Genomic DNA, 10,773 nt, shown 5'->3' with positions numbered 1-10,773 from the left:
ACTGCACGTTGACCTGGGAAAACAACTGATATTCCCCCAGCACATCGTAACAACATCTCTACGGCCAGACATGATCATCATCTCAGAGGCTTCGAAATACCTGATCATGCTGGAGCTTACAGTGCCCTGGGAAGAGCAAATTGAGGGAGCCAATGAAAGTAAACGTGCCAAGTATCAGGAGCTAGTGGAGGAGTGCAGGGGCAGGGGCTGGAGGACATTTTACGAGCCCATAGACGTTGGCTGTAGAGGCTTTGCAGGACGCTCCCTCTGTAAAGCCTTTGGCCGATTGGGAGTCACAGGGACAGCCAAAAAGAGGGCCATTAAAGCTGCAAGTGAAGCTGCAGAGAAAGCCACGAGGTGGCTGTGGCTGAAAAGGGCAGATCCGTGGGTTGCTACTGGGACACAACCTGGGTCTTGATCACCCCGGCTGGGTCGCCTGGGCGAGGGTGTATGATGTTGTGAGAAAATGAAACACCCTATGAACCCAGGATACATCAATGATGATGTGTCCCAGTGCATCCAGGAGATGTATCTTTTAAGTAAGTAAAATTAGAGAATAATGTTTGTTTTTTTGCTGTTTATTTAAATGTATTAGACCAAAATTTGTATTTATACTTCATGAAAAGGTTTTGCTTATCTTGTGTCATTTTTTATTGCAATTAAAAGTCAGTTTAGCACATTTATCCAGACAGGCAGCCACAAACAACAGCAATGGCAAAGGTTTTGAATCAGTCTGCATTTTAAAACGGGACATATAATTGTTGGCACAGCGTAAAGTGTTCACAGTAAATTACCTCTCCAGTCTTGTTTTGCTTTTTTTCCCCCACCTTTTTTTTGGTCATTGTTTTTGCAAGACAAAATTTGGTCCCAGTTATTATCCAGGTAACAGCTAGTTATTTTAAGAGAGTTTGTAGTTGACCTGCAGGTCTCCTTTGCAGTTTTAAAAAGTTGCTTCTATGACACATTCTATTAATGGTTTTCTCTGAAGTCTTGACAGCATCCACGGGGACCGAAGGTTTGACAGAACCCCCCTTTTCTGAGTGTAACCGGGGGTGAGCCAGCAACCCTTCCCTGTCATTTCAAAGTCAAATCCCTCAGGTTTGGAGTTCAGTGGTTCAAAATGAAGTTGGAAGAGCAGCTCATCCATCCCCAGATATATGAGTATATACCAGAGCGAGGTAAACGTGCTGAGACACCCATAGTGGGGCAATGGGACCAAACCAGTTGTTTTCAGGAAGGAAGGTTTCCTCTAGTGAGGTTTGCATGCAAGGAGTTACAGCCAATTTCGCATAATTTGAATATCACAGCATTTGATGTGAGGCGGTGTGATACAAACTGGCGTAGACCGTCACGCACCAGCACGAAACGGATCAATATATAGAAATAAAGCCTGTGAAATTCCCTCAGTTCAACTTTATGCCTGAAAAGCTTTGTGACAGATCTAGAAATGATCACCTCTGCTCTGTCCACGGTGCCTTGTATCGATCTTGCTCAGGGAATTGAAAGTCTAAAAAACAAGGCATGTGAGGGATAGTCAAATTATTATGTGGAAATCCTTCGAGCTGAAGAAAAACTTTCTCGTAAGACTCTTTCGACAAGCACTCAGTGCAGATGTCTGCCAAGCAGCTCATTCCCCCACCTGTAGCATATACAGGCAGTGGCAACACAAGGTTATAAAACATATAGTGTGCTTTATGATCAAAGGTCAAAGTCCCTCCGAAAATCCGAAACATACCAACATTTCCTCACAATTTCATTAAAATCTGTTTAGAACTGTTTGAGATATTTTGCTGAAAGGATTTTGCCTGCCTGCCTGCCTATCTGTCTGCCTGCCTGCCTGCCTGCCTGCCTGCCTGCCTGTCTGCCTGCCTGCCTGCCTGCCGTCTCTCTGGCTGGCTGGCTGGCTGGCTGTCTCTTAGAAATGTAACACAAAAAGTTATAAAGGGTTTCAGTGATTTTTTTTTTAAAGGGAATAATGAGCCAAGGAAGAGCTCATCATAATGTTGATGATGCTCTGGACCTTCCAAACTCAAGAGCACCATCTCCTCAGCATTGACCTTAAAGCTCCCTCTGACGGAGGAGTTGGTCAGTGGGCTCTGCTCTGCTCCACGGGGGGATTCCGCCCAGCACGCCAGCCCTCTCAGCAGCAAGTATTGATCACCTGTCTGTCAACAATTGCACCCTTCCTGCAATCCACCCTCGTGATACCCTTTTAGAACACCAAGCTGGCGAACCCCTGTTGTCATCAGAATGGGTGTTGAACTCAATGTGTCTCATGATGACTGGCAGACACGGTCAGAAAGTTTACTGCTCTGATGTGGTTTTTCCCTCCACTGAATCCATCCATGGAAACAGGAATTGCTTCCTTGTGCTGTGTGAAACAACCACCCTGCAATGAGCAGAGGCCCCATCCACCTGGGGAGCAATGCAGAAAATCATTCCAATAAATAAAGAATTATTTGTCTTAGAAATAGTTAAACCACAAAACTACCGGAGAAGTTTTCAGCCTGAAAAAGCCCCGTAGCCCAAAAGACACAATTCTTACTTTTCTATTTACACTACATGTGGGAGAGGAGGAAGAAATTTCCTCCAGAAGTTAAAACATGAGCTAAAAGCAATAAACTCAGCTAAAATAAAGCAACCAAAGTAGATTTTGGTTTTACCAAAGGATTATGCACCCCTCTGGATACACAAATGATGATACACACATGATGATACACACATGATGATACACACATAATTTACACATAATTTGGGGCGCCTGGTTTTAAATCCTTGCCCATTTTGCTGCTATCAGTCAGTTTGTCCTAGATTTTGAATAGATGCTCTGGTCACATGACAGCTTATTGGAATTAATGTATTTCTACGATCTCTACCTATTCTCTCCTCTACCTGTCCTCCCCCCTTCTCCTCTAACTCTACCCAGCCAGCCATCAGCAGGAGGGTCCCCCTACATGAGCCTGGTCCTGCTCAAGGTTTCTTCCTGTTAAAGGGGAGCTTTTCCTTGCCACTGTTGCTTGTCTGGGGTCAGGCCCTGGGATTCTGGAAAGCGCCTAGAAACAATTTTGATTGTAACAGACGCTATATAAATAAAGATTGATTGATTGAATGTCCAGCTCATCATTTATCAATGTTTTGCCACAGGACATCATTCAGGAAGTCCATCAGGTATTTCTTGTCTAAGACAAAGACATAATTCAATAATTACTCAGGGAATTGAAGGCTGGGGTGGAGTTCATCTCAGTCAATTGTCACCCAGACATTTTTCAATCATCCATGATTGAATTTACCTGCAAATCTTTTAAGGCTTCAAAACTTACTTTACACTTTGGTACATTATAATAAACTTCTTGCACATCCGGGGCTGCTTAGCCAACTTGACTGTTAATGTGGGTCACACATCGATCATTGCGAGGCAACAGCTCACCTGCAATGCTGCATACCTGAACAAATTAAAGATTTTTCTCGATCAATATTTGGGCACCTTTCCTCCCAGATAGGAGGTGAACGTCCATCAACCGCAGCCAGTTCAACCTTGCTGATCGAATCCAGTCGTGTTCAATAACGTGAGAAGCTAACGCTGATCAACATTTGCCAATTTCCTTCTCAATCTGATTTCTTGATGTCTCTCCTGATTAGATGAATACAAAATATTCAAGACGTGTGTCCTTTCTCTCACCCCAGCTGTGTTTTTCCTGGAAGTTGCATGAATAATCCTCTCAGTAAGAACGTCATCACTTTATAATGGCCAAACATTTCTACCAGCAGAGGAAGTGACACAACCATATAAGCAGAATGTACTTCTCCGCCCTCAGCAAACATATTTTAAACACTATGTAGACGTGCCACCTATCATGCAGACTTCAGAAATAAAAACTGATATGATGGAAGAGGAAGGAAAGTTAAGATCAGCTCTGATCACTTTCATGAGTCAGAAGTAGAAGTGTTTGCAGCTTGTTGTGTCCAAAATGTTTGAAAAGAAATTTAAAATGAAGAGCTAGATCCTTTTAAACTGTTTTTATTTATTTGTTAATAGAAACTTGAGTTGAACTTTGTAAGTTGCCTGCTCACATTTTGATTTGTTGTTTGAAACTGAGAGGTGTGGCAGCACGGCAGCATTTAGTTACTGAGCTCCTTAGTTGGCCAAGGAGCAATTTAAAGGGTTGGACTGTAGACAAGAGTGTGGTGAGAGTGCTCTGAGTCTGCCTCCACTTTCAGAAATGTGTAGTAGTAAATGTAGTAAATCCACAAAGTCACTGGCAGTCTAACTTTATATTGTGGGTTTTCCACACTGGTAATAAACAGCTCTTTGTACATCAGATCACATTTTTTCTTTTTATTTATTTCTATATGAATTGTACATGAAATATTAACCTTCAAATTAGTAGATAGAGTGGTCACTTTACATTTCAATATAGAATTAACTCCCATTTACTTTTTTTTAAAACGGCATTATCTCTCCTGTCTGCTTTCCTTATAAAATTTGAAACATTAATGATTTAAATATGACAATAAATAATTTGTTGATGCAAAGTTACAGAATGGCCTGGCTAGAGCAAATTGTTCTCACATAGAAAATGAAACATTATATTCAAGAACGGGCACGTAGATCTGTCTTATTGTAGTATTATACTGTATCTGCTTTAAATATTAATTATTGAGTATTGAAACATGATTAGCAACATAAATAGGTACATAACTCCTCAAATAAACACTATAAAGAAGGAGTCTGAAGCATGATATTTTTTAATTTTGTCCGCTAACAGGGACTGCTGGTGGCTGCTTCCTTTCCACTGCCATTGATCTGCTCTTGATTGTGTTCTTTATCTGTGGGGGTCATGGTAATTGACCTGGAAGAGTTGCAGAACCCGTGACCGGGAACACACCCACTGAAACGACACCTAAACCCCTTCATCATGGAACCCACAGTCCCTCTCACAGCGGAGGAGGACATGTAAAATATGAACGGATCAAGGCAGGCATTAAAGGTGCTGCAGAGCAAGGCTTTATCCCTCCACTCAGGACTTTTCCACATAACAAAACCCACCACATGGGAGATGTTGTAGGGCCCAAAACAAACAGCAAACACTATCAGTGTTCCCAAAGCCATCCCTATGGCCCGCAGGCGGCGGCGCCGGTCGATGTTATGTAGCCGGGACAGGACCCGGATGAAGTTGATGTAGCAAAAGCAGCAGATGATTAAGGGGATGCAAAACAGCACCACAAACAGCTCCAGACGAAGCGGCAGGAGAACATTGAGCTGGGCGTCAGTGAAATCGTCATAACAGATTTGGCTGATTTTCCCAGTGGTGTTCTGATCTAAGGTGGCATTTAGAGGGTCTACAATAGAAATGAAAAAAACAATACTTGTATGGCAAAATGATGAAATCCAGAAGAAAATGCAGGCGGCCACCGCGTACACAGGCCGTCTTTTGAGCGTGTGCTGGATGGGAAACGCCACGCCGAGGTAGCGTTCCACGCTGACCGCAGTCAGGCAGAAGGTGCTGTTGTAGATGGTCATATAGAAGATAAAGCCAGACAACGGGCAGAGGGCATACGGCAAGTTCCAAATCATGTTGTCCATCACTTCTTGCATCTTAAAGGGCAGGAAGATGAGGAAGAGCAGGTCCGAGATGGTCAGATTGAGGAGCAGGATGTCGCTCGGCGTGGGTTTCTGCCTCACTTTCTTGCAGAAGGAGTAGAAAGCCAGGACATTGGTCGGGAAGCCCAGGATGAAGGTGAAGATGTAGACAGACAAGCACAGCCCCTTCTGACACTCCTGCGGCATGGTGGTCTCAGCGTTATTCAGCCAGTCAGTCCCAGTTGGAGAGGCTTCACGTGAATTTTGACTGTGGTGAAAATAAACCGGAGGAAGTTTTAATCAGCCCGACTGAAACACAGAAGAAGGTTCATACTGGGTCTTCCTGTCCTCATTGATCAGCCCACGCTCATCATCATTTTTCTTAAATCTTTAAAAACAGAATGATAATGGATAACTACAAAATCACTGCATTTAAAAATGGTTTAAATTAGGCCTTGGTAGTTATTATGTAACAAATACATCAGAATTTAGAAGATCCCTGCCATTCCCTTTAATTGTTGACACCAATTTAAGATCTTGTAATACTTCCTTGGTATAAATACAACCAGCATACCGTTGGTAGAAAACGTTTTGAAGAATATATACCTCATACATTATTACTTAATCACAATTAAACTGAGCCATCACAACCCATCCATCTCTCCAAAATACATAACATACATTATTACCATGTAAGGAAAGAGTCCTTTCTTACTCATTTTTCCAAAGAGCTTCTTCTCAAAAGACTGAGTGTGCGACAGATGCTCTGCTTTTATAATGCTCTGATAAGGAGGGAGCTCCTCCTTTTAGGACCTCACAGTAGAATGTGATGCAAATCCAAAAATAAAATATTCATTTTGAGTTGTGTCAACTCAGTGTTTTATCTGAAACGCAGTTACCGATCCAAAGCACCTGCATACGGTTGGCTGTAGATTGTGTTGTATTTTTATATTCATGCATTTCTCAGGGCATATCCTGCTACAACAGTAACAGGTGATTCATGTTTTGCATATATTCCGGGCTTTCTAGTGGGAAATTTGCAAACCCCCATCTAAAGAAAGCCTTTCTGGTTCCACTGGAAAACATACACACAAAAATATAAAGCACTGTGATAAGCAGTGCATGAACACTTGGGCTACAAAATGGGTGTTTTTTTCATGGTTAAGTATTTTTTGTAGCTTTATTTGTGTTTGCAGAATTTTCAAGGCACACCCCAAAACCATGAATTTTTATTATTTAAACCAGAACTTTTGTCACATTCTGGCTTAATGTGGAAAACCTCACTCACTACTCAAAGTGAGGTAATTATACAAAGTATTTCATATCTAACTTCTGCCTAATTGTGACATTTCCTGCCGGTCCACGTCATAAACAAGTGTCATCATCTCCATTTAACTTTATAGAATTTTGGCAGGGAAAAATAAACAACTGGGCATTTCCTTCTGAATTGGGACACAAGTAAGAGATCAGTCAGAATAAAAGCTGGATAGCAGTGCTGCACCCCCTCCAAAATTAATCATTTCCCCAATTTTGGTGTATGTGCCTCTCTTAGTGAGCAGGCAAAAGTCCATCTCTAATTCTTTCATATTTACTCATATGTGAGAAATCAGCAATGAGCAATAGTGACTCACTGTTTTTGTCCCCTTGCTCTTCTGCGGGCACGGCGCGAGGAAACGTTGGAGCAGAATGACAGTGGACTCTTTAAAAAGCATGTTTTCTTTTATAATCTCCACACAGTTTATCATGTACAAGCTGTCAAACATTTGTGGCTGCAGGAAAAAATGAGGCAAACCCTGCAGGTTTACTCGTCAGCGGTCAGCAAACACATCGCACAAGCTGAGTGAATGTACATATAACCTTCACACAGTGGAGGCAAAAAGTCAACACTGAGCCAACCGTCAGTTATCTTTTAGGAAGTAGAAAATGAAAGCAAGAAAACAAATTTAAGTGCGATGTGGCATCTCTGAAGGTCAAACAAAGCCCCTTGCACAAATCTATCCTGCCTCAGTTTGTTGTTAAGTCTGAACTGACACTTTCTATAATCCCCATTTATACGTCAGCATCCCATTTGAGCTCTCGTTTTATCTTCTGAAAAGAAGGAAGGAGGAAAACCCACCACAGGTGCTGAATTTGCACAGCCCTCATTTTTATTCTGCATTATTTTAATACAATTGCATATTATCTAAAATATATTTTACGTCCAATATGTACATCCGGGAAATTCACTTTACATTCTTATGAATACTGTAAACCCAAAATAAAGTTCTTATTTACATGCATGCAAAAAAGTTCCCTTGTAATACCTGTTACTTTTATAGAACAACACATAAATCATGTAAATGTGATGGTATATAATTTGATTATGACAGCAAGGGGATGAAAACAACATGCTGGCACAATGACCCGACGCTTGCATTTAACAAACATCCCTGAGACGTGAAGGGAAGAATCATAAAAACGTGTGTTTACAAAGGCTGTTTGCACTCCTGCATCCATCCACGTGTCCACAATATCTGTTTGATTTACAGCATAACCTAAAAGGCTCTAAAGCATGTACAAAACTTATTTTACAGAGCTTTTTTGTTTGTTTGTTTGAATGATGTCACAGTCTTACAAAACCAATGGCCTTAGTGAATAAAAAAATATATAAACAGAGCTTTTTGACATTAGTTTTTATATTTACATGATATATAACAAGGCTATTTAACACGGTTCCTTTGGCTGAAAAACTCTTTTCTTAGATATTATGACACAAGTCTTATGATTAATCTCTCCCACTTGAAGTCGCATTGTTCAGAGATTGCATATACAAAACTGGTGCTCACACATTCTTTGGCGTCTTTGGACACAGCAATATTATTCAGTCATGTATCAAATACATTTTGGCTGCGATATTTGCTAGTCGTCTCTGCTTATTTTATGATTTTATGGAAATTGACCTCCTTTGACTTTGGTGTTCTTGGATCATTCACAACTCCGAAAGTCCACACAGACAAACAGAGGCGCGCTGGACTGATGACAATATCGTAAAGGGCCATTCATTTCCTGATCTCACAATGTGGGAACAAATTACTGAAGACAGCTGGTGGCTGCTTCCTTTCCACTGCCATTGATCTGCTCTTGATTGTGTTCTTTATCTGTGGCGGTCATGGTAATTGACCTGGAAGAGGTGCAGAACACGTGACTGGGAACACACCCACCGAAACAACACCTAAACCCCTTCATCATGGAACCCACAGTCCCTCTCACAGCGGAGGAGGACATGTAAAATATGAACGGGTCAAGGCAGGCATTAAAGGTGCTGCAGAGCAAGGCTTTATCCCTCCACTCAGGACTTTTCCACATAACAAAACCCACCACATGGGAGATGTTGTAGGGCCCAAAACAAACAGCAAACACTATCAGTGTTCCCAAAGCCATCCCTATGGCCCGCAGGCGGCGGCACCGGTCGATGTTATGTAGCCGGGACAGGACCCGGATGAAGTTGATGTAGCAAAAGCAGCAGATGATGAAAGGGATGCAAAACAGCACCACAAACAGCTCCAGACGAACCGGCAGGAGAATATTGAGCTGGGTGTCGGTGAAGTTCTCGTAGCAAATTCTTGTCGAATCACTGTGTTGTGAAGTGTTACTTAAAGATTCTTTAGAGCCAATAAAAGGGATGATGACCACGATGCTCAGGTTGATGAAGGAAAAGATCCAGAAGAAAATGCAGGCGGCCACCGCGTACACAGGCCGTCTTTTGAGCGTGTGCTGGATGGGGAACGCCACGCCGAGGTAGCGTTCCACGCTTACCGCAGTCAGGCAGAAAGTGCTGTTGTAGATGGTCATATAGAAGATAAAGCCAGACAACGGGCAGAGGGCATACGGCAAGTTCCAAATCATGTTGTTCATCACTTCTTGCATCTTAAAGGGCAGGAAGATGAGGAAGAGCAGGTCCGAGATGGTCAGATTGAGGAGCAGGATGTCAATCGGTGTGGGTTTCTGCCTCACTTTCTTGCAGAAGGTGTAGAAAGCCAGGATGTTCATCGGGAGGCCCAGGATGAAGGTGATGATGTAGACGGACAGGCACAGTGCTCTGTGGCACTGCTGCGGCATGGTGGTCTCAGCGGTATTCAGCCAGTCAGTCTCAGTTGGAGAGGCTTTGCATTATCTTTGAACGTGGGGATGATGAGCCGGGGGAGGTTTGATCACTCAGATTAAAACACAGAAGCGCCTGGAAGCGATCGGTGAAACTGTGTGGTTTTCCTGTCCTCCCCCAACCATAGATCAGCAGTTGTCAGTTTCCTCGACACTTTTGACCTTTGTTGATAAAAGAAAACAGTCAATTAATGCGCAGAACTGTTTCAACTTGTTTGAGACAAAAGTGAGAGTTAGACTCTATCTCAATTCCAATTCAGATCAGTAAGGAGGCAAGAGGAGGTCTCTGTTGCTTCTTATGTTGCAAGTGCAGTGAAATGATGCTCTTTAACTCCCAGTCACTTGTTTTCAGCCTCACCATGAAAAACATCATATGAAATTCCAAATCACGTTGATTACTTTAGCACTTTAACAACCAGCGTGCCATTAAAAGAATGCCTACATATATCATCTCTGCTTCCTATTAGAAATGAAGAGAACATTCTGCCTCATAATTTAAATAAATGTCCCTTACCTGTTTTCCTGTGAGCCACTGTACACGATAATGAACGCGTTAGACAGGCTCAGACTCTTATAGTGCTGTAAAGAAACAGCAGGAGGAAGTTGTTGGGGGGTTTTTTACAACCCTGAGGAATATTACGAAAGCACAAAACAACACCGATTTAGGCAACACAAAACGTTCTTCCTTATTTTCAGCAGCCCTTTGTTGGACAATTAGAAGAGGCCTACCTTACACTTCAGCATGCTTCCCGGCATTCACGTGTTGATGGCTCAACTCTTTTATTTGATCTCCTTCGTTCAGCAGTCGTCCAGCTCCCACCTGCTGTTGCCTGGAACCACCCCCCATTTACATGATAATATACACATTCAGAGCAGATAAAAGAAATTATTATTATGGAGATACTGCCACAATTTATCTTCCCCACTCACCAAACATGGTTTCCGTGGTAACAACCGACCTTTCTGCAACATGAAATATGCAGGCTACGAGAGCATGTGTGATCCGAGTTTATTAAATGATATTTAGTTATCCGTGCTTACCGCTTCAAGAT

General features: G+C 42.3%; 2 protein-coding genes across 5 annotated transcripts; both read right to left on the bottom strand.

Moving 5' to 3' along the window:
- Positions 1-4,321: 4,321 nt before the first annotated feature.
- Positions 4,322-7,560, bottom strand: LOC130532240 (free fatty acid receptor 2-like). 4 transcript variants are annotated; one of them, XM_057044720.1, is made up of 2 exons: positions 7,213-7,560; positions 4,322-5,849 (listed from the first exon to the last, which is right to left on the bottom strand). In XM_057044720.1, exon 2 carries the CDS (start codon positions 5,786-5,788, stop codon positions 4,760-4,762), a length of 1,029 nt encoding a protein of 342 aa, XP_056900700.1. In that variant the 5' UTR covers positions 5,789-5,849; positions 7,213-7,560; the 3' UTR covers positions 4,322-4,759. The 4 variants fall into 4 exon arrangements, with proteins under 4 accessions (XP_056900700.1, XP_056900699.1, XP_056900701.1 ...); XM_057044719.1 differs by lacking the exon at positions 7,213-7,560 and adding an exon at positions 6,271-6,316; XM_057044721.1 differs by lacking the exon at positions 7,213-7,560 and adding an exon at positions 6,297-6,311.
- An 861-nt stretch (positions 7,561-8,421) lies between these two features.
- Positions 8,422-10,360, bottom strand: LOC130532238 (free fatty acid receptor 2-like). Its single transcript, XM_057044718.1, has 2 exons — positions 10,236-10,360; positions 8,422-9,883 (listed from the first exon to the last, which is right to left on the bottom strand). The coding sequence occupies exon 2, from the start codon at positions 9,677-9,679 to the stop codon at positions 8,651-8,653; it is 1,029 nt and encodes a 342-aa protein (XP_056900698.1). The 5' UTR covers positions 9,680-9,883; positions 10,236-10,360; the 3' UTR covers positions 8,422-8,650.
- Between the last annotated feature and the right edge of the window lie 413 nt (positions 10,361-10,773).

This window comes from Takifugu flavidus, chromosome 10, assembly GCF_003711565.1.
Source record: "Takifugu flavidus isolate HTHZ2018 chromosome 10, ASM371156v2, whole genome shotgun sequence".
Classification (NCBI taxonomy): domain Eukaryota; kingdom Metazoa; phylum Chordata; class Actinopteri; order Tetraodontiformes; family Tetraodontidae; genus Takifugu; species Takifugu flavidus.
The sequence above is the reverse complement of the archived record's forward strand: the minus strand, read 5'-3'. Positions and strand labels throughout refer to the sequence as shown.

Excerpts from the sequence above, each read along its gene's own strand:
- LOC130532238 (XM_057044718.1), bottom strand. The coding sequence starts at position 9,679 with ATGCCGCAGCAGTGCCACAGAGCACTGTGCCTGTCCGTCTACATCATC.
- LOC130532240 (XM_057044720.1), bottom strand. The coding sequence starts at position 5,788 with ATGCCGCAGGAGTGTCAGAAGGGGCTGTGCTTGTCTGTCTACATCTTC.